We start from the raw sequence: 23,327 nt of genomic DNA, 5'->3' as shown, positions 1-23,327 counted from the left end.
CCAGGGTTTCAACCCCAGGCAGGCTGACTGGAGATCTATGTGCCGACTACCACCTTCTACTCAGTGCTGTCCATATTTGTGAAAGGGGGAAAGGGAGGGAGGGAGGGTGGTGAAGGTGGATATTCAAGTAACACTTTACGCGGAAGTAGAGGTTACACTGTAGCACTTCGTGAGGATTTCTCTGGGGCATGAGAAGGAAAAGGAGAAAGTAGGAAAAGCTCCTCCCACCTCCTGTGCCTGATTTTCTAGACTTGCCAGAGTCTAAGCAGCCATGAAGCTCCAGCCTCATCTCCCTCTATAGGGCAACACAAATCTGTCCCCACCCCCACACCAGTCAGACCTGTTTGGATGTCTCCCTCATGTCCTATGCATCTTTGTCCTGCCAATACCACTTCTTAGAATGTCTCTCTCTTCCTGTTTCTCCAAATCCTGCCCATATTTCAAAGTCTAACTCTGGTGTCATGTCCTCCAGAGAGTCTCTTGCTAACCAATCTATTTCTTTTAATCTGCCCTTTTCTACTTTATAATAAAAGTAATAGAAAAGCCCCAAATGTAAGATTGGATAATAAATAGGAACTGAAAGCATATAGAGTCGACTCAGTCAGATATTACAGTGACAGAAAATGATATCATCATCAAGGAGTTGAGAAAGAAAAGAAAACAAGATGGCAGCCACCTGCAAAGAAGTTTAAGTTCATCAATCCAAGTTCCTTCATGCAAGGGTTCCTAGGAATATGGGCCTCAGATGGAAATTGGGCCATGTAAGAAGCAGCTTCTTCCCAGCTGGTGAGTTCCTGAGGGCCAAGCAGTGAAACGGAAGTAGAGCCTTGTGGCAGAGGAGGGGAAAAATGAGGGTATCCTGGAATAGTGCTGAAAGGGCACTTACAATCACTCCCAGGATGTGCTCCCTGCCCATGGAGTCCTAGGCAGTGTACAGAGCCTGCACATTGACAGAAGAACACCCAAGCTTTACATGTTTATGCAGAAAACAATAAACACGGATGGTCGTGAGTGAGGTGAATGGGTCTGCAGATCTCTCACACTAGTTTTGATACATGTGTCACTCAGTTTTGTTTTGTTTGTTTGTTTGTTAAAATCTATTAACAGAACTTTGTGGCAGGAGTATTTCTCAAGTCCCCATTAGTTTTGAGAATTCAGCATATGCTACCTGGAAATACTTCAGGAACTAATTCTCAAGGGGAATTCATGAGGCAATATGTGAATTCGAATGCCATGTCACATAGCAACATCTGGTTGATGAGGTCTCACAATACTTGCATACTATTTTACAGCTTCTCAAACACACCCACATTCATTGCTTTACTTACTTTTCCAAGCATCCCTCACTCTGATATTCTCTGCCATGTTGTTCTTCATGCAATTTTCTGGGAAAAAACCTGGCAGCTACAAGGACAGCAGAACTCTCCTTTCTTGGGACACTGAACAACTCTGTTAATGCCACCTGATGCCATGGGGGCTATCTCATGAACACATCACCAGGTTGGGTCTTGGACTCCAGGACTCAGCAAAGTCACGGGACTTAATTAACTTAGCAGCTCTGATGTGCCCCCAGCAGGTGGGGTTGACATTAGAGCCCACACTGTGGTCTTTCTCTCACTCTAGATCTGCACAGAAGAAATTTTACCTGAGAGTTCATCAGGCGAATGGTGGTTTTCGTGCCCACGTCTTGTTGGAAACTGGCTGTGGGCGCCCCATTAAACCTCAGGACTGCGTCATGATCATCTATAAACCATAAGGAAACAGAAGAGAGGTGATAAGCACCAGCAACATGCAGAAACAGAGGAAGGTCTGGAGGGAGAGAGGGCAGTAAGAAGGGGAGGAGCAAGAGAATCATACTTCCCATTCTTTATTCCATCAGGATCCCCATCAGAGGGGCAAAAGATCATATTTGTAAGGGGCAATCTGGCACAGTTTGTAGACCGGGCATGACTGCCTGCTTGCCTGGCCACTGCAGAAGCTAACGAGGCTCATATCAAGCACCCCTGAAATCCCTTCCATGACTCCAGCAAGCCTGCGCATGGCAGAGGGGTGATCCGGGCTGGCGTGCTGCCTCACATGGGCTCACTACCCCAGTCACCAAAGGAGCAACCCAAATATTTTCTTAGTGTAACCAGTAGGTCATACTTCCATCCCTGTCAGAAAAATGACGCTACCATAAGCTCAGTGTCCCCGCAAGTGCAAAGTCACCACAGCCCTCTGAAAAGCTTGCAGCACTCACAAATCAGAGGGATTTACTGTGGGTTCCAAGACAACACCCTGCGTGTGCTGTTAGGAACCTGAGGCCGGAGAAGGGTCACAAGCCTGGGTGGTGGCAGCGATGGAAAAAAAGTTCACAGATCAAAACTGAATCCCACATTTGTCTACTGAAAAAGAAAAACTCTTTTGTCAGAAACAAGGTCCTAAATCCAGGCAAGATCAAACAGACCACGTTTTTAAAAATCCATTCACTCCCTGGCTCTAGTTCCCTGTCCCTGTAGCTGTTTCAGCAGAGTTTGGAAGACTTGGAGAAGTTTCTCTGTGTCACTGGCCAATCTTCTGGGAGAGAGAACTAAGTTGACTTTTAAGTTCTCTCTCAGCCTTCAGCCAGCCTCCTAGGAGCTCATCCCAACCTGACTTGATCAAGCCAGTTTGGGACTCACCACTGAAATCTGCCCAAGTTTGGGAGGTCAGCCCAATTTTCTGTTGTTCTATTTCCCTTCCTGTGGGAAATTTATTGGGGGCGGTTCTTCATTCACAAAGGTGACACCAGAAGGTGGTGGGGTGGAATTTGGCTCAATACAAGATGATCTGGAAAAAAGTACCCACAGAATTAAGGGATGAAAGCCTCCCTCTTTATTTCATTTCTAACATACGTTTTAAACCTCGGGACTCTAGACATATCATCTAGTCACAAAAATAACCCTATCTCAATCCTAGGACAAATTTCATCAAAATGGTTTGAAAGTCACATGGGATGTGCATAGTCCAGACTTTATCAGCTTACAAGGCCAGTACCCTGAACTTCAAAGAGAGCAGAAGGTGCATCTTTACACAACTTAGATTGCAACATGTCAGTCCATATCAGTCACCGGCTTCACAAGTGACCAGCAGTAATCACACCAGAAACGTAGATGTATCAGAAGCCTCACTCGGTCAGCTTCCCTGTTTCACAGGTGAGCAAATTATTAATGTGAGTATCCCCGGACCAAAACATGTCAAAGTTAGATGGAGCTACTGAGAATAAAAGGACTATTTACAACGTTGTAGGCAGGATTTCAAGAAATCAACAAGGAATGGCCATTATCGCAGGGTCAGCTACAAAAGCGGCCACCACTACTCCTCAAACCTGATTGGCTCAGAAAAGCAGGGGCCCTGAACTGAAGACGGCCACCCATAAGGAGTATCAGCCCTAAGGGGAACATGGCTCCTGCTAAGTAAGGTCCAGCTGGAAAGAAGAAAATACTCCATCCTCTCTTTCCTCCTTCCCTCTGACTTCTCGGCCTTAAGGAAAAGAGAGAGAAAGCAGACCTCAGACAGAGAGTTTGCTTGACAGCGGCTGAACTGTGAGACAAGGGAAAGCAGCAGCTGATGGTATTCTACAAGGAGAGAGCTTGGGGGACACTGACTTCACTCTCCTCCTTCTCAGGTTTGGAGTAGCACGTCTATTGTCTGGTGCCAAATAAAAGCCAAAGGGCCAGGAAGCCCAGCTGACACAGTCACCAAATTCCATCTCCCAGGGCACAGAGTCCAACAGAAAAGGGAGGAAGGAGCTTGGGCTTGGAGGGGTAAATGGAGAACCCCCAGCACAGGAGGCTGACGATCTACCCTTGGTATTGACCATAAGAAAATAAAAAGCTTTTATTCATTCAACAAATATGGATTAAGCATCTCCTTCCCATCAGGCATAGGCATAGTTCTACATGCTGGAGACAATGGCCGTTACAAGAAAGAAAAGTGCCTGTTGTCAAAGATCTTGCAATCTACAGCAAGGAAGGAGCCAATAAATACAACCACCTACCCTTGAGATAATGACAAACTGTGACCGATGTTATGGCACAAATAAATCCAGTGATGGGACCGAGACTCTGAGGGACTCTCCTTTGGAGACCCTGATGATTCAGGACACGCCTTGGAGCTGAACCCAAAGGAGGGCAGAGCACGGGAAGGGTCCAGAGAAGAACATTCTAGCCGGAGGAGGTAACACTGTCAGGACACCACAGGACAGTAGGGACTTGGCTGGAGACAAGTGAATGAGGGGAAGACGAAGAAAAGATGGCACTAAAGAAGCTAACAGGAACCAGTCCACACAGGTTATGGAGGCCAGGTATGAAGTTTGGACTTTATTTTAAGGAAAAAAAAAAAAAATCAGACAAAGAAGGAAACTTGCAAATAGGCCATTAAGTTGGCCTCACAGAGAAAGAGGAGCACATCCTTGTCGGCCAAATTGTCCTTTGCTGATGATGACTGAGGAGGTCCTGAAATCAAGTGGGCCTCCAGGAAATCACCAGGAGAAACCAAGAGGTCCTGGAGGCCCAGCAAGCGAGCCTTTGCAAGGGGAAGGCTGCAGAAAACGGGGGCCACCACTTTTGATGAACTTAGAATTAGAGGACAGAAAAAGACACAAATTAGAAAATGCAGAAATAAAGGCACTACTATAGGCAGAGGATATGATTCCATGCCTAGACTACACAACAGAATCCGCTCCTTAGTAAATTCATCAGTATACCAAAATCTGCTGCCTGCGGGTATAGTAGTAACTCTAAATAGCTGGAAATTGTTATGAAAGAAATTTTATCACAATTCAGACCAAGGGTTTTGGGTTTTTTTTTTTTTAATATTTTCAAAGTAGCTTAATGAATCATATAACCATACTTGGAAGGCTAAATTCTGGTCCTGGTTAGGAAAAATCAATATAATAGAAATCAGGACTGGGAAATTATGACCTGAAGGCCAAATCTGGCCCAGTCTCCATTTTTGTAAATAAAGTTTTATTGGAACATAGCCAGCCCCATTCATTTCTGATGGCCTGTTTGCTTTTGCTTGACAACAGCAGAGCTGAGGAGCTGTGAGAGACACTATATTCCTCAAAACCAAAAATATTTGCTGTCTGGCCCTTCACAGAAAATGTCTGCAAACCCCTGTCATAACCAATCATATTGTTTCCTGATATAAACAATCATATTGTTCCACAAACCAACATGTCTTTCTTCTCAGTCCTCACTCTGCATGAGAACTCCCTCTGCCCCAAACCTCCCCCAACTCCTCTCCCCTTGCCTTCCATCATATGTCCTACACCTGCTTCTCCCTGGTCCTCCTCACTGGCCTTCTGAATGTCTCTGCCTTCCGTGTGCTTTTCCCTGTCTCTTAAATGTACCCTTTCCCTAGGATTTCTCCTCAGCCCTCTCTCCAGGCCTACAACTGTCACCTCGGCACAAATGATTCCTCTATCTCATCTCCCCCACGCCTGACCCTTCCTGGGAATCAAACACCCAACTGCATAGATAACTACTCAGGGAAATCCACAAATAATTCAGATTCAATACCTCTGAGACAGTACCTGTCCTCCTTCGAAAGCATGCTCCCCTGTGATACGAGATGGCCTGTTTCTAGGCTAGAAACCCTGACTCCTGCCTGTCATTCAAGGTCACTTCTAATTAGACACCAGTTTCTGTCTCTTCTCAAATCAGACCTGTTCTTTCCACCACCACAATCACTGCTCAAACAGGCCTGGCACTTCTCGCCCAGAAGTGGCAGTAATCCCTAATAACAATGACATAGCAGTCCCCATAGGCAATGGGGTTCAGAGAAATGAGAAATCTCTCCAAAACGTACATGATCCTAACACTCGCTCATTTAAAACTCTTCTAGGACTCTATGTCTTAAAGAATGAAACCCAAAGTCTTGATTGTGACCGGCAACATTCCATAGGAGCAGACTCCTGCCTCCCTTTCTGGCCTTAGTCCTCCGCAGTCCCTTTCACCCTGCAGGGCCCCAGATCCCAGCCCAACATACTCTGTCCTTTGTCCCCATGCAGCTTTGCTTCTTGCATTTGCCTCAACTCAGAAGGTGCTTCTCCTTTCCTGTAGGAGAGCAAGTAAGCAAGAATATCACGAGTTTTAACATCACAATCAAAATTTTATTATAATGCTACAACCACTACAGGCACAAGAGCAGAGGGGAAGACTGCGCGGGCCGTGGAGTCAAAGGACCCGGTTTCAAGTCCTAGTCCGCTATTTACCCCTGGTGTAATCGCTGAGCCTCAACACTTAGGTTACCAGTTCAACAGGAACAATAATTGTCCCCACAACACAGGATTCCCGGGAAGACTAAAAAGCAAGGCATGCTGGGAGCACAGCAGGTGCACAGTAAGCATGACTCCTGTTGCTTATGTTTTAGAAAAACACTATTGTTTGAAATGAAAACACAAACAAATCTAAGATATCTTATGGGTACAGGTACTAAAAATAATTGAAAACGGCCGTGCCCACCTCTGGCTGGTTTGAGGGACTGCTGGAGACACACTCCATCATTACGATCCCTCTGGTAAACAATTCTGCCATGGACAAAAAGAGCCACAAAATTTATCTGCCTTTGGTCTTCTAGCCCCACAGCTGTGGATAGTTCCCCTGAGGCATTTAAGTCATCTGCACAAAAACCCTGTTAGCAGTACAATTTGTAAGAGCAAACAATTTGAAACCATCCAATACACTCAATAGTTCACAAGAAACGGGACAAGTTGCAGGTAGAGGGGAAAGGCCATGGGCCTGGCACGCTGTCTGGTACTCCCAGGCCTTCAGCAAAGGGCCTTCCCTGTCTCTTTCCCCTTTGTATTCTAAGCTCTGGCTCTGTGTGGTTGAAAGCTCCATGAATGAATAAAAGAATGAATGAATTCCTTAAAACATTTGTTAGACTAAATGCCCAGGGGAATGCCCGGTTGGAGGGCAGAACACTGGAAGGCCAACGAGCAATGTTTGTTCCGTCTCAAGAGCAAAGTTTCTGGGGAAGTACATCCTTGAAATTATAACTGTAGTCTACAGGAGAAGATTGTTTTACTCTGCATGTAAATCACTCCAAACTTTCATGCAGTGCATCAAGAGTATAGCTCCAGTTCATAGAAGTACCGGGCTGTGCCTGAAACCTTAACCTATTCCGGCCAGGCCATTGGGGATGAGTTAACACAAAGAAGAGGATCCAGTAGCACTGGGGATACTGGAAACATGACGATTATAGAGCAAACATCAGGAGGAAGAAGGGAACTTAGTTCCATTACTGATGAACAAAAGCCAATCACATTGCGCTTCTAGAAAACAAAACGCAAAAGAAACCAAAAAGGCAAAAGCAAAAGTCGGGGCGGGGCCGGTTATCTTGGCAGTCTGGATTAGTGAGCGCTGCCTATTTGGGGAGGCACAAAAGGTGATCTCACCACTTCCTCCTGCTCCAGAGAATCCAATTTGGTTCTACTTTTCTTCCTTTGAGAGCCTGAGCTTGGTTTCAGACCATTTTTCCTGGCAGTCACAGGAAGGGAATAAAACAGGAGACGTATGACCTCACCTGCTCCAGTACCTTCCAGAGCCTGGGAGAAGAGGGAGGCTTCCTGTGCTTTGCTTCCTTTAGCCTGATTGATTTCACAATAATGGAAAACACATTCTCTCAAAATAAGGGAACTAGGGCGCCTTAAGCAAATCCATTGCTTTGTGTTGTACACATATTTACAAACATGGAGAGACTTTCTATCTTTATTAACTGTGAAGAATTTAAAAAAAAAAAAAGCAAGTTGTTATATTCTGAACAGTGACTTGTAGCCTTTTTTGGGTCACAGACACCTTTAAGAATAATTGACTGGAAGCTATGGACTTTTTCTCTGGAAAAATGTACAGACTGACTTACCACACACACACACAGGTAGTTCACAGGTATTTGGCACATAGGTTTAGGGATTTGTGAACTCCCTAAAGTTGGCCCACAGTCCCAAAGTTAAGAATTCCTACTCTAATTAATGATCCTCAAACAGAAAGGCTGAAAATTACTCGGGTAGTTTGAAGCCAAGAAAGACAATTAGTCCTCAACTAGCTGTGAAATTACAGTTTCAGAACCTGAAGAGACAGGAGAAATAAGGGCTTCTATAATTTTTAAAAGTCAGTTACAGTGTGGTGTGTACTGATAGACGCAGAACTCATTTTTCCAAGAGTATCTTCTACAGAACAGCACTATTTAAAACAGAGAATAGCAAAACTGTTCTCACTGATAAAGATACCAAAAGCCTGGATAGATCCCCACCCTTTTGGCTGTGGCTATACCTCAGAGGTACCCCATGGTACCTCTGAGTACACAATGGCTGTACAGCCCCGTGGCTGTACCTCAGAGGTACCCCCACGGTACCTCTGAGGCCCACAGAGGTAGAGGCACAAGAAGTGTGTAGAACACTGTGGTGTGCCCAGTGTGCTCCTCCCCAGCCCTGACCAAATACCCAGCACCCCCTCCTCCAGCCCCTTGCCCAGAGCGGCCCTAATGCTGCAGAACTCACCTATTTCTCGGCCCAGCTGGGAGGACTTCAGAGATCCAGCTGAGGAGACCACAGCACACCTGCCCCATGGCCCAGCCTTGGTCCTGATGTTCTCCTTGGGCAGGAAACCCTCCCATTCAGAGGTGTTGAAGGGAAAATCTGTGGACTCTACCATGGAGACGTTCACATGATCCCGGAGGTGGCAGTGCAGGGCCTCTGCGCTGAACTTGACACCTGGCCCTGGCCCCTTATAGGACACTTTGTATTTGTTCATATTCAGATAATTCCTCCAGATCTTCTGCAGCCGGGGGATGAGGTTTTTGGAAGAGCTGTCCTTGTTCCACACCTGGAAGGAGGCCACAGGCTTGGGCTTGGCTGGGCCCCGGGGAATGCTGAGGGCCTGGTTGATCTTGGGGGGGTTCTGGGTGCTGCTTGAAGTTACAGCCTGTTTCTCCAGACCTTTCAACAGCTGGAATTCCTTGATTTGCAGCTTAAGGGAATCATAGTAACTCCCTTTCTTCTTCTCCTTCCACACACAGATGATCGCAAACAGGAGAAAGGCCAGCACGCAGTAGCTGAACTTTTTCTTCAGGTTGGTGTGAATCATCATGAAAGATGTGTTCAGGGCAGCCACTCTGTTCTGAGCAGAAAACAAGCCTAGAAAAGGTAAGATGAGGCAGAACAAAAAAACAAAAACAAAAAACAACAAAAAAACCCAAAAAACAAAACCGATGTGAACAAAAGCTACAAGTAGTGCCTGGCAAGAGGTGGGGTGATGAGCTGCGTAATGGATTCAGATTGAGGAGATGCACGTCCAGCCTTTGCTTTACCTCCCACCAGGCCGGCGGCCTGTGACAACCTGAAGTAAATATTCGACCTCAGTTTTGGTTTTGAATGTAGACAGCAGTCCTCAGACACTCCCCTTTTCCTCTCCGAGCCATGAACGCTTCCTGTATTCTCCTGCTATTCCTTTTTACACCCCAACTCTTAGTTTTGTGTTGTCTTGTTCTAGCTCCCTGACTGCACCCTGAGCTCAGTGAGGTTGGGAACTACAGCTTACACAGGCTCCTGGGGCCTTATGCTGTCTGTTCAATGACGGCATGCGTGCTTAAAAAACTAGGAGAAAAAAGAAAGAGCAGGATGGCTGGTCTACCTCACAAGAATCCAACCTCCCTAAAATCCTAAAGTGCCCAGCATCCTTTTAAAATTGCCAGACCTGGGGCACCTGGGTGGCTCAGTGGGTTAAAGCCTCTGCCTTCGGCTCGGGTCATGATCCCAGGGTCCTGGGATCGAGCCCCGAATCCGGCTCTCTGCTCTGCAGGGAGTCTGCTTCCCTTCCTCTCTCTGCCTACTTGTGATCTCTGTCTGTCAAATAAATAAATAAAATCTTTAAAAAAGTAAATAAAATAAAATAAAATTGCCAGATCTCTGTCCACAGACAGCACCACAGACCCATGTCACATTTCTCTAAGAAGCTGCAGGGCTGGACTCCTGCTTTGTGAAGAAGACCAGTAGTTAGCTTACAGCACAACACCTGGCTTCAGAGAATGCCCTTCAAGAATGCCCAAAAGAATTTAGGTGGCAGGAAGCTGCCTCGGCTCGGCTCGTGGTAAAGGAGAGGAAATTTCGGTAAGGCAGCAGACACCAATTAAGGAGATAAAAACAAAGAGGCATCAAGCATTAAGATGTTACTTCACCTAATTTCACTGTAGACCAGGGCCCGGTCATGTAGAGCTCCAGCCAGCACCACGCACATGATAGCCTGGTAGGAAGGGCACCCCCTGAGCTGTGCAGCGAGGCCTGACCATCACTGGCCAGGAAGGTGTTAGTCTCCATGTCTATAGAAGAGCAGCCGAGGCTCTGAGAGGTTAAGAGAAGTGCCTAGCATCACAAAGCTAAGTAAAGGCCAGCACTGAAGTTCAAATCCAAGCACACTCGATTCCATAATACATGTCCTTTTCAACATAAACATGCACAGAACTACTGAACGTTCTGGCAAATGGATTTTATTATGAAAATAGAGCCTCACAGTTCCCTTTTTTTCTGGATACGGCTCTACTTTGTTTTCCCAGAATTTATTGTGTAATTGAATGGAAGATGGAAGTACTTTGAACTCAAACAATGTCTGTACCTTTTGGAAAACATTAAGTTCTTTCCTAAATAACTGGGTTTATTTACCATAATGAGTCTAAGCAGTCACCCCTGGGGTTTTGCGAACCCACTGGGGATCCACAGTTCCTTCCTATGGAGCCCAGGGCTAAGGATAACCAGGACAAGGGATAGGAGTACTGGACTAGGTATTCACAAAACCTGGGTTCCTGCCCATTCTTGGTGACTTTGGACAAGTCACAATCCTGTCTCTACCTAGATTTTCTGTAGAATCATCTCTCATGTGCCCACAGAGTGCTAGGAGGACAAGCGGAAATGGTATTCGAACCAGGTCATTGCAAAGGCACAGGAAATGTTCTGAACAGAGACCAGAGAGCAGTCCCTTGGCTGGGAGCCATGAGGAGGCCGAGCGGGACAGGGAGAGATAGAGGGCAGAATGGAACACAGGCCATGACTCATCAACCCGGGCTCACGTCCTCATCGGAGACTCTTTAATGTAAGTGACATCAAGACCATTCTCGGAATTCATGGGCAGTACTGAGCAAACCATGCTTCCCACCACCCCAGACTTCAGGAACGGGTGGCTCTGGGGATAACAGGTGCTTGCCTTGAGCTGTGCAAGTGACAGAATGTACCTAGAGGGAGAAAAATTCAAATGTGTGGTCATGAGATGGGGAGAGGGCTTGTGGCAGATCAGAAAACTAAGGAACTCCATTTCCTCACTTGGCACAGCTGATCCCTCAGCTATGAGAGCTAAACAACTCAAGAAGGGAATGGAGCACTGAAGCAGTGCCTACAACGGGGCAGGCACTAAGCTGCAATGTCTAATTTAATCTTCACTCTGCCCCTATGGCATCGATATCCACAGACCGACTGGAGAAAATGAAAACACTGAGGCTTAGCAGAGTTACACAGCTTCTCCAAAATGAACAGGTAGTGCCAGAACCCGGATTCCAACCCAGGTCTGTCTGACTCCAAAAGTTCATGGTTTTTGCACTGAAAGACAGGCCTCTGTATTAAAAAGACAGTGAAAAGTCACTGTTGACCAAACAGGACTTGGGAATCAAGGGCTGTACAGGGGCAAGTCAAATGGCCAGACAATCCCAGAAAAACCCCCTTGGGCTTGGGCATGCTGCAGCTCTCCCCGGCAGGCACTGTTTTCCCCTTGGGCAGCCCATTCAAGGTTATTGGGCTTACAAGAGCCAGAAAAACCCTGTCACGTAAGCACAGCAAATTGTATTGGCTCCATTTATGGTTGGAAAACTGAGGTTTTAGATGCATCAATTTATCATTTATTTATTTAATCTCGAAAGTTGCACGAGTGATTGGGAAGCGGTGCAGCTGAAAGTCGGGACTTAGCTTTTCTGTGTCAGAGTGAAATGAGACAGGAGGTAGGGAGGCAGGAACTCATTCACGGTCTAGGAGCTAAGGCTCGGAAGGGGATGGTGGTTACCTTCCTGCCAGCACCTACTTAATCTCACACTTATGGTTTATGGACATGGGCAAACCACCTGTCCCCAGCCCTCCCTGAATCAGGACTAAATAAATACATGAAGAAAAGAGCAAAGCTGGAGTCAGACCTTGAGACTCTGTGACTTGTGGCCGGCAGACTCCATTACCCCATTTTTTAATTAAGAATGGACCCTTTTGTATCAACATGGGCAAGACTGGAAGATATTATGCTGAGTGAAACAAGTCAAGCAGAGAGAGTCAATTATCATATGGTTTCACTTATTTGTAGAGCATAAGAAATAACACGGAGGACAGGGGGAGATGGAGAGGAGAAGGGAGTTGAGGGAAGTTGGAGGGGGAGATGAACCATGAGAGACTATGGACTCTGAAAAACAACCTGAGGTTTTGAAGGGGCAGGGGGTGGGAGGTTGGGGGAGCCTGGTGGTGGGTTTTATAGAGGGCACGGATTGCATGGAGCACTGGGTGTGGTGCATAAACAATGAATTCTGTTACACTGAAAAGAAAGTAAATTTTTTTAAAAAGTGCTAAAAAAAAAAAAAGAATGGACCCTTTTGCTGCCCCCACAGTGCATGCTTCCACGTGTCCCTTACCTGCTTTTCGCTAATCCCCCTGGGGCTGTAGGCCCTTCAGGTTTTAAGAACCACTGCTATTCTCCATGGGAGGAATCTTTGCTTTATTGGGTCTGGAGGCCAAGGCGCATTTTGCTTCGGATGATTAAAAAACATCTGCAAAGGCCAAAAAAGAAAAAACAAAAACAAACAAACAAACAAACAAACAAAAAAACAAGAAGTAAGAGCTGGTTTCCAGAAGGGGCAGTGTTAAAGGTTAACAAGGCATCCGGATAGGCCCCTCTCCTAGTCCCCTGGCCTCCAATAGAGCACAATCCAGAAAGTCTGAGAGCTCAGAAAAAGAAACACAGAGACAAGAGCCCATTATAGGTGCTGTGCTCAGGGTTGTGAATAGCAGAGAAGGCACAGAATTAGATTGATACTAGAAAAGAACATGCTAGAAGGATAAAGCAGGTACAATCTAGGAAGAAAGGACTGTTCAGTCACTGGTTACATAAATAGTAATTTGGAGAGAGAAGATTCAGATCATCCCTAAATACACTCTAGACCATGATTTATTATCAAAGAACACTCCATGATATGTGAAATTTCAGTCAGTATAACACTACCTGGAAAAAATAGGTTGCAAAACTGTATATAATATTCTAATCAAATAAAAAAAAAACTTTCTTTAATATACATGTGAAAAAGAGAAAGGACTAGAAACAAAACAAAATAAGGCAACCTGGGCTGGTAGAATAAGGAATATTTTCATGTTTTACAATATTTTGTATACTCCAAAATTTCTAAATTTATATGAATTACTCTTAGTGTTGGAAAAAATATTATAAAAATATATAATATACAAAATTATATAAAATTTATTTTTATATAAATTATAAAAATTATATAAATTATAAAAATATATAATATGTAAAAAATATTATAAAAATATAATTTTAGAAAGCTATTAACAGAATTCTATATTTTTCAGCTCTTTCTTCTGACGAAATGCAGAAAAATAATAAAAGAAAACTTTGATAGAGTTGCTGGCATGAAAACTCCCACTTGTCTCCAAGAAAATGCTGTAATTTAAAGGAAAAAAAGAGTCCAGCTGTGCAAAGTGTAAAGAGAGTCAATGCATCTCAAAATAAACAGGCACTCCACATGAATGGACAAATCACAAAATAGAAAACATAATTAACAAGCATATAAATTATGATGAATCTTGAAAGAAACCCAAAAGGGACAACTGGCAAGCTAAGATGCCAGTTTATAGAATTTCCACTATTCAGCAGTTTTCAAAACGATAATACTCATTACTGAACCGGTTGCAATAGAATTGGTATATTTTGAGGGAGCAGTAGAAATTAATTTAACCTTTTTAGAAAGCAACCAGGTCATAGAATTAAGAGCTTCGACTCGCAGGAAATAAGACAATAAATAATTGAAAGGAGGAAAAGATAACATATTTTGGTTTTCCTGCACAGAAATGACTCCCTAACTTTTCACAGTTGTGGTGAGGTTTGGAAGAGGAACAATGGGATAAAGAATGCGTTTTATAAAGCAATATGTACAGGCAAGAAGAAAAATCATTTTCCATTTGAAAGTGATTTGTAATGATGAAAATCTAAGGTTAACAACTAAGCTTTTGGCAAAAGGGAAACAGTTAAACTAGGGTACCCACATCTGCTAGAAAGAATATATATACACATCCATATAAAGATATTAATTAATTTAAAATACATAAGGTAATACGTAATAACAGATAATATATATAAAAAATTGTGTGTGAATTTATATAGCAAAGGGGGAAAATTCTTCAAATACTAAAAATGAAAAAAGTGAAACAGAGAACGTTATCTGTGCATACATCATTGTGAAGAAATATCTAGAAAACAGGCACATGATTGAGACTCAAAAACAGTTGAGGAGCAAGCATAATAAAGGAAGTCAAATGGAGAGATGAGAATTCCTCTCATTTCTCAGTTTGACTTCCTTTATTATGCTTATTATGTTAGCAGAGTAATGAAGGCAAAACTCTCAGGGACAGAACTGAAAATACCTTGTGCCATCAACTCCATTCCCACTATTGGGCTGATCTCGGAGCCTGTCCTAGGAGATGCAGCATTAACGGAGCTGAGAGGAAGCCACAGCGGCCACAACCAGCTCCTTCCCATGACTCCTGGGAGAGTCCTGAAGTCTCTGAGGCCCCACCCCTTTTCATATCCTGTACATTGCCTTTGTGGCACGAGTTTGTAATTATGCATGCATTCATATTATTATTCGATTGCCATCTGCCGCCTCTAGTAAAAATGGAAACCCCTTCGGCAGAAACCTCGTCAGCCTTCTTCACTACTATCATCAATGCCTAGATGAGGGTACAGCACGTGGTAAATACTCAGCAAATTATTTGTTGAGTGAATGAAGGGCCACCAGTTCTTAAGAGGTCTGTGCTGCTCTCAGGCATCACTAAGGGAAAAGGTTCTTTCTTGTCATCCTCACGAGGAACACCACGGGCAGCCCACTGTCCTTGAGGGAACACGGCTTGCCTATGCTGGTGTGCTGCCATGCCCCCCAGTAAGTAAGCTGCTGGGGCGTGCAACTTTGGTTTGAGTTCAGTGCAGGAACGGCAGAGGAGGGCAGCTAACACTGGTCTTCCTCCCCCAATCATCTGCTCAGAACAACTTGGCCTCCTAGGAGATAACAACCACTCCCTGCCCTTGATTTCTAAAAACAACTAGTTGAAACCAAGTAGCACAATTGTTGATGTACATCTATCGTAGGTGATGAGAATCTTCCAGAAAGAGTCACTTCTGGTCAGGAGACTGCCGCCCTGGTGAACTTTGCCCAGCTGCAGCAATCGTAAGAGTCCTTGGTCCTCCGAGTAAAAAGCTTTCACAATCATGACCATAACAGCTACCATGTATTCAGAACTAGCTATGCACTCAACACTGATGAGCATTGGGGTTTGAGGGTCAGAGCTCTGGGATTAGACAGATCGGGGCAAGAGTATAAACCATCTCTCACTAGTTACATGACCTCCAGCAAGCTATTCAACCGTCTAAGACTCAGCTTCTTTATCCATAAAATGGGAATAATAATAAAAGAGCCCATCTTGTAGGAGAGTTTAAATAATCCAGTAAGGTAATACACCCAAAGGGATCCCAACAGGGATGGTGACAAAGATTATATGCATAATTTCATTACTTCTCACCATGCCCTACCCTATGTGTGTCATTACCATCTCAAATTACAAATAGGGAAACTGAAATAGGGAAGAGGAGTGATTTTCTCAGAGTTAATGATGGCACTCCAAGTGCCCTGTGCTCTTCTGCCCTTTGCACCCTGCAAGGTGGTTTCCTTCTGACAAACGGACCATGTCCTACCCTGTTCACATGGGGTCATACCTGCTCAGTCCCCTCACCAACCCCGGCACCAGCTTAAGTGCCCCTGGACTCTGAAAACTTTCTTGACCCCACAGAGATTGACACGACTCTATTGTACCCATCCTGGCTCTCAGGAGCCTATGTGACATTTCTCCATTTGCAGATGGGATAGCCCACCCAGACTGAGGATTCCTTTAAGCTTTGTTTCTGCCCGCTCCACATCTAGCCAGTTCTGAGCCAGAAGCGGGATGTGCTTGGTCGCGTCTGAATGAAAGAATGAAGCTGGCTCTGATACCACCCTTTCCCATCCCCCACATCCTTCAACCGCTAGATGCAGACTTACTCACCCACACACCACCTCCACTTGCTCGAATCCCCTTGCCAGCACTGCGCTGCAGATGTTCATTTGATCTACGGGATCTACTAAGTGATAGGGAATTTACCATCTGGCAGGGGCACATAGAGCTAGGTGAACAGCTCTGCCTCTTCGAAGGTCTTAAAATGAAAAGAATCACCACCACCACCACCACCCCCACCCCCGTAAAAATAAATCCAATGGGTTAAGCACTGAGACACGCTGAGCCTGTGCCCAGTTCTGAGAACCTCACATGCACCAACACATTTCATTCTCACACAACCCAGTGCAGACCACGGCACCTGCTCCCCATCTTGGTGAAGTCATTTCCCCTCCACCAGGACACTCTTCTTCATCCCTTGAATATCTTCACAGCTGGTTCACACTCATCCTCCTCACACTATTTTTCTGCCCTGCCTCTTGGGGCTATCAACAGCTACCTTTGGAATCATTCTAGTTCCCTGGTCTCTCAGTCCTTTGATCTCTTCTACTCCAAAGATGGTGACTTTAGCCACTCATCCCCAAGATCATATCTCTGATCTTATCACTTTCAAAAAGTACTCCACAGTTTTGATTTCAGGCACCACCACCCCCTATCTTTGTAGCTTAGTCCAACCAGTACCGACCTCCAACGATCTTCCTGTGGTTGCTCCTACCACCTTCTCACTGTCTCTCATTTCCTTCCTGTCTTAACTTCCCTTCCTACCCAGCTTCAACTCCATGGTCAGTCATTCATTTGGCCTCTCTCATCACACAATGTTGGATAAACCCCAATCCTGGTCAAATCCAACTCTCTGTCTTCCTCCACACCTGCAGATGTGCAGCTCCATGGCTAAAGAAAATCACAAAATAATACTTACGGATTTCCCTTCAAGTTCACAATCACTAAGTGCAAGCAGCTCCTTCAGGCTTCCTAGCAATCACATATTACTTTTCTGGTCAATTCACTTGCCGTCTCCTAGAGGACCACTGACTTCTTCCCCATGAAAAGTCCCCTTATCGTCCCTCTCCCTTGATGAACTGCTACTTATTCAAAGAGAAAAAGGAAGCGACCAGAACAGAATTACCACACACACAATGCACCTTTGTACCACAGCTACTCATCTTAACTTGAATTTACGCCCAAATGACCTCTTATTGCTACAGATGAATTGGCTGCACCCAATACTTGGAATAACCAACATTTGTTCCACTAGATCCTGTACAGTCTTATTTACTTATGGATATTCTTCTACAAAATCTCCCCTTTTGCTTTTGCATTGTATGTAGATCTCGCAAAGATCATGCTTATCAGCACACACACTGTTTCTCCTATCTTAAACACACACACACTCACCCCTCCCTTGACTACGGCAGCCACCACCTGACCCTGATCAGTCTTAGCATCTTCATCTAAGCAGTATGTGCCTCAGAAAAATTCTCATCTGAAATGCTTAATTGTATATAATCAAGCCTTTATAGATAATCTCAGTTTTTAGAAAACACAGGCAAAAGAAGAATAAGTTGGGGCGCCCGGGTGGCTCAGTGGGTTAAAGCCTCTGCCTTCCACTCAGGTAATCTAGCCCCGCATGGAGAACAGTGTGGAGATTCCTCAAGAAATTAAAAATAGAGCTTCCCTATGACCCTGCAATTGCACTCCTGGGTATTTACCCCAAGGATACAGATGTCGTGAAAATAAGGGCCATCTTTACCACAATGTTTATAGCAGCAATGGCCACGGTCGCCAAACTGTAGAAAGAACCAAGATGCCCTTCAACGGACGAATGGATAAGGAAGATGTGGTCCATATACACTATGGAGTATTATGCCTCCATCAGAAAGGATGAATACCCAACTTTTGTAGCAACATGGATGGAACTGGAAGAGATTATGCTGAGTGAAATAAGTCAAGCAGAGAGAGTCAATTATCATATGGTTTCACTTATTTGTGGAACATAACAAATAGCATGGAGGACATGGGGTGTTAGAGAGGAGAAGGGAGTTAGGGGAAATTGGAAGGGGAGGTGAATCATGAGAGACTATGGACTCTGAAAAACAATCTGAGGGGTCTGAAGTGGTGGGGGGGTGGGGATGGGAGGTTGGGGTACCAGCTGGTGGGTATTATAGAGGGCACGGATTGCATGGAGCACTGGGTGTGGTGAAAAATAATGAATACTGTTAAAAAAAAAAAAAACTTTCTCCGTATCAGCAATAAAGCTGTTTTACTTTCTTATCAAAAAAAAAAAAAAAAAAAAAAATCTAGCCCCGCATGGGGCTCTCTGCTCAGCAGGGAGCCTGCTTCCTCCTCTCTCTCTGCCTGCCTCTCTACTTGTGATCTCTGTCAAATAAATAAATTAAATCTTTTTTTTTTAATTTTTAAAGATTTTATTTATTTATTTAACAGACAGAGATCACAAGTAGGCAGAGAGGCAGGTAGAAAGAGAGAGAGGAGGAAGCAGGCTATCCGCGGAGCAGACAGAAAATCTTAAAAAAAAAAAAAAAAAGAAGAAGTTATATGACAGCACAGAGACGTTATTAGACAAATCCAGAAAGCAAGGCATTCTACAGAACAACTGAACTGGGTTCCTTTCCGGGTCAATGGACAGGAAAAACAAATGGCTTCAAAGACAGAAATATCATATGCTATGTGCAGACTTTGCCTGAATTGATTTGAACAAAATACCACTGGGGGCAAGTGAGGATATTTGCATATAGATTTGGCATTATATGATAATAAGAAATCATTGTTAATTTTTTTAGGCATAATAATCAGTCTTATTTTATTATGATTACATAATATGGTTATGTTGGTTTTTTTAAAAAGTCCCATGCAGGTAAAGTAGAGATGAAATCTACCTTAGAACACTTCAGCCAAAATACAAATGAAGCAAATATGAAAAAAAATGCAATGTCATATGAAAAAAAAATGTGCTCAAATTAAGCTATGTAAGGAATAAGAATGAGCTGCAGACTCTTTCCAGACAATATCATTTGGGAGTAGGCAGAGTTTGAAAGAGCTTTAAAAGAAGGTATAGGAGACAATTTTTCTGTTTTACTAAAAGAATTCACTGAAAAAAAGATTAAGACTTTCTAAGAGTCACAGATTTAACCACGGCACAAGTTCCAAGTAATCTTCACTTCCTTGTCCCTTCTGGGTAGCTTCTTGACCTCATCTCACCTCCCAGCTCCTGCCTCCTTTCCTTTGCAGTAAATCTCCTTGAAAGAACTTTGTGAGGTCAGTGTTTCCAATGTCCACCTTGCCACTGGCACTTGAACGCATCCCAGAAAGCCTTGCCATCTCTGGGAGACTGCTCTCATCTACGTCAACAAAGACCTTCCTGACTCCCGTGTTGCTAAGTAAATGGTCAGGGTTCGGTTTTCACCTTGTTCAGCTCATCAGCTGTGTTTTACCAAGTTAGTCATTTCCTCCTTCTGGCTTCCAGAACCTACATTCTCTCTCCTGGTTTTTCTCCACCAGGTAGCTGAGAAACCAGGTTCAGCCAGTGACTTTCTAAGGAAAGGAACTTCTTAAGAATTTAAAAACAACAACAACACAAAAGCCAGGTGGGGAGAGGGGTATAGACTAAAACACTACACACCCTTGACCATCTCCCTATCCTCTATTATCCCTGAGGAGAAGCAGCAGTGTACAGAGCACTGACGGTCAGACTGTGAGCACACCGTGATCATCGCATGACTTGTTGACCTTCAGATTCCCAAATTCTCCCTCAGTTGTTCTGATCCCCACAGCCTGGGATGGGCTCAGAGATGGGCATTCAGCAAGCACCCACTCGACGCTGATCTGAGTGGTCCCCCCTGCACACCATGCTCTGGGAAACAGAGGGCAGCATTCTGCAAAGCAAGATCTACAGTTGGGGCTACTTTGAGAAAGCTTTCTCAAGATCCACAATGAGAACAGTACAGATATCTAATGAAATCATCTTTTATACTGATTTGAAAGAGTGATTTTGTGCCTATCGAATCTAAAAATTGCTTTAAAAATAAGGCTTGTGGGGTGCCTGGGTGGCTCAGTGGGTTATGCCTGTGCCTTCAGCTCAGGTCATGATCCCAGGGTCCTGGGATCAAGCCCCACCCCCCCCCCCATCTCTCTGCCTACTTGTGATCTCTCTCTCTGTCTGTCAAATAAATAAATAAATAAATATCTTTTTTTTAAAAATAAGGCTTGTATTTTCAATGTCGTTCCTTTCACTAGTCCAATAAATCCTTTTCATTGTATTTTAGAAACTACTGATGTGTGACGGGTTGGGGGGGCATGATTCTTCATGGACAGTTTGAGAAGCCCTGGCTTTGGAGAAAGAGCTCATGCTCTGTTATCTCAAAAGCCCAGATTCAAATCCTGGCTTTTCTATCTGTCTAATAAAGGAGGATAGTCCAGTTCGCCAACTTGTATAAGCCTGGTGTCTTCATCTTTAAAGGATGGATAATAATACTTTAAAATTTGCCCTTGCAGGGTTGTGGTGACAATTTAACGATAGGCTTTATCATTTGTTGCAGCTAATAATTATTGAGCTTTTACCATGCACTGAGTGCTTTCCATATGGGAAAGCTCCTGTAATTCAGTGAAACTCATTTAATTCCTGCAGCCACAAGTGCTGAGGCCAGGTGTGCTAATAGCCACTTCCACAGTCCCCAGAGAGTCCCCGAAGGTTGAGGCTGCTGACTCACTCCCAAGACCCTAACCTGAGTTCTATCAGTGGGTGCCAGTGCAGGACCAAAAATTAATAGTTATATCTGACAAGCCACAGTGTTGCTCCTCAGAAACATGTTAAGCAACAGGAAACCAACTTGTAATTAATCAATCTGCAGAGAGAGTGAAAGGAAACTAGGAGAGGTTTCACAGGGTGTCTGGGTAGCTGTGTTTGCCCGTGTTTACCTGAGGGCAAGCCCAGCCTCCCAGCTAGTGGTGGGAGGGTGTGGGGAGGGACATCCTGCCCAATTCAAAGCCCTAAAGATAAAGGCGCTTTCATTCCTGCCTGCACCAACTGTTTCAGACCCAGGCTGCATAAAAAGTGTCTCTTAACAGAGATTACATCTTTTCCCAGCCAGGCAGGCACTGATGGAGAAGGCAAGCCTGAGTACATTTCCCTGAGGTTTTCGAAAAGCATGAGAACAGAATTTGGTGGGGGCGGGGGGCACTGGGTTCCCACCACAAACACTGTGGCTCCCCACAGGGAAGGAGAGCTCTGAACTCAGGATGAGCAGAGCCCCGGCAAAGGGAAATCACGGGCCATTTGCTCCTGTCTTCAACCGAGTGCCTTCGACAGTTGTGTATTTGTAGAAAGAGTTGCCTTCCCATTTGACAGGTACCTGGCTGAAAGGAGACACTTCACACCCCATCAGCTCCCCTCTGGATGCTGCCCACTGCCCCGCACCCCACCAGTGCTCACAGCCCCAACCCCATCCAGCCTCTTGCCCCATCTTACCACACCGTAAACCACAGGGCACTCCACTCGGCTAGTAGGAGTCGAGCCAAGAAAGGGGCAGAACGGCTTGTAAGGAGGGTTAAATAAGCAGTGCGCCCCTCCCAAGCAATAGGCCCACCCCTTCTTCCTTCAACCCACACCCAACAGAGAAAGCAAAGAGCAAACGGGCCTCCCTCCTCCTCAGGAAGTGGGACTGTTTCACCTCCTCATAATATTTTAAAAAGCATGAAGTTTCCATGACAGAAGTTTTTACACAGACAAATAGGTATAGGGACTAACACAGTCAACCTGTTTGCAGAGCCCAGCTCCAAAGAGTACCAACAACTTGCCAACTTGATCTGTTCCCCTCCCCCTCTTCCTCCCCTGGTGTAACTTAAAGCCAGTGCCAGCCCTCAGATCCGACTCCACCACCAGCTCTTCTCCATTGGCCTTCCACGAGAAATGTCCTACTGTCCTGATGTCCTAGGACATCCACTTATGTCACAAAGGAACCTCCCTCACTGGCATCCAGGATGGTATTTGCTATGCGTCACCCTTAGGAAACATGGGACCAGAGGCCCTCCAATAATTTTCTAGGGAGCTTAATTCTCTATAATACAATGCACACTCCCTGGGTTCTGCCAGAGAACTCAGGAGTGTAAATATAGCACCATAGTGCCATTAAAACCCAAACCACGTTCCAATTGTTACCAATTCTCCCCAAAGTGTTTTTTTTACACTAAATGCCTTAAATGAGGATCTAAACATTTTGTGTGGGTGATAAACCACTCTCAACTCTCTTTTAATTTCGAGTCATTCCCCACACCCTTATTTTCCTTTTTTAGGACATATATTTGTGGGAGAAACAAAGTCACCTGACCCACGGAATGTGCCTGGTACTGAACCTGGCCGAGGACCTCCTTACCGTATTGTTTAATTTACTCCTCTCTGCCCTCTGTTTCCTGTAAACGGAGTGTTAGATTTCAAGTCTTGTTGAGATTTCAGTGGTTTCAAGTTTAATGCTTCTCCCAAGGTTTTTTTGTTTTGTTTTGTTTTTTGTATGTAGGAGGGTCTAAGTCCTGAGTTGTCCAGGGGACTTCGGGGTAAGGGACATGAGAAGAGAGGCCTGAGCCCCTCCACCTTGCAGCAGTCCCCGAGTCCGTGAGAACAACACGCACAAATACTCAGGGAGAGGTTTGTTCATGCTGTTGATACTTGGTGCCTATCGCGATCCATCCGGAGATACGGCCGGCCGTGCAGAAATCAGCCAGAAATCCCACACACACACCCCCCCCAGAACTTGCCTTCCAGGGAGGGGAAACGGCAAAAGAGTAAAACAACATAAATATGTATGTGACGCTTTGGAAGTAGACAGCTGCCATGTGGAAAATCAAAGCAGGGGAGGTGGAACAGGGACAGTAAGGAAAAGAGGGAGAGGGACGTCTATGTTAAATTCGATCATCAGAAAGCCTCCCTGAGCAGGAGGCAGATTTCTGAAGGAAGGCGATTCCAGGTGGATGGAACAGCAAAATCCTGGGCGGGAGACGG

General features: G+C 44.8%; 1 protein-coding gene and 1 long non-coding RNA gene across 3 annotated transcripts in view; one reads left to right on the top strand and one right to left on the bottom strand.

Annotated features, from left to right (window-relative positions):
- The window catches only part of ST6GAL1 (ST6 beta-galactoside alpha-2,6-sialyltransferase 1), a 119,503-nt gene that overhangs the window by 19,922 nt on the left and 76,254 nt on the right, over positions 1-23,327 (bottom strand). The window contains exons 1-3 of one of the 2 annotated variants that reach the window (XM_045088721.1): positions 21,801-21,849; positions 8,525-9,143; positions 1,646-1,743 (exon numbers count right to left, since the gene is read on the bottom strand). In XM_045088721.1, coding sequence (XP_044944656.1) covers positions 1,646-1,743; positions 8,525-9,113 — 687 coding nt within the window. In that variant the 5' untranslated portion in view covers positions 9,114-9,143; positions 21,801-21,849. Of the gene's footprint in view, positions 1-1,645; positions 1,744-8,524; positions 9,144-21,800; positions 21,850-23,327 lie in introns of those variants that run through there. The other variant, XM_045088720.1, reaches the window with a different exon arrangement.
- LOC123394428 lies at positions 9,041-17,974 on the top strand. Its single transcript, XR_006609184.1, has 3 exons — positions 9,041-9,169; positions 10,906-11,108; positions 13,628-17,974. It is a non-coding gene; the product is annotated as an uncharacterized LOC123394428 (long non-coding RNA).

The sequence above is a fragment of the Mustela putorius genome, unplaced genomic scaffold (genome assembly GCF_011764305.1).
Source record: "Mustela putorius furo isolate JIRA1106 unplaced genomic scaffold, ASM1176430v1.1 tig00003834_pilon_pilon_pilon, whole genome shotgun sequence".
Taxonomy (NCBI): Eukaryota; Metazoa; Chordata; class Mammalia; order Carnivora; family Mustelidae; genus Mustela; species Mustela putorius.
Note: the sequence above shows the minus strand (reverse complement) of the source record. Positions and strands in the feature narration are given on the sequence as shown.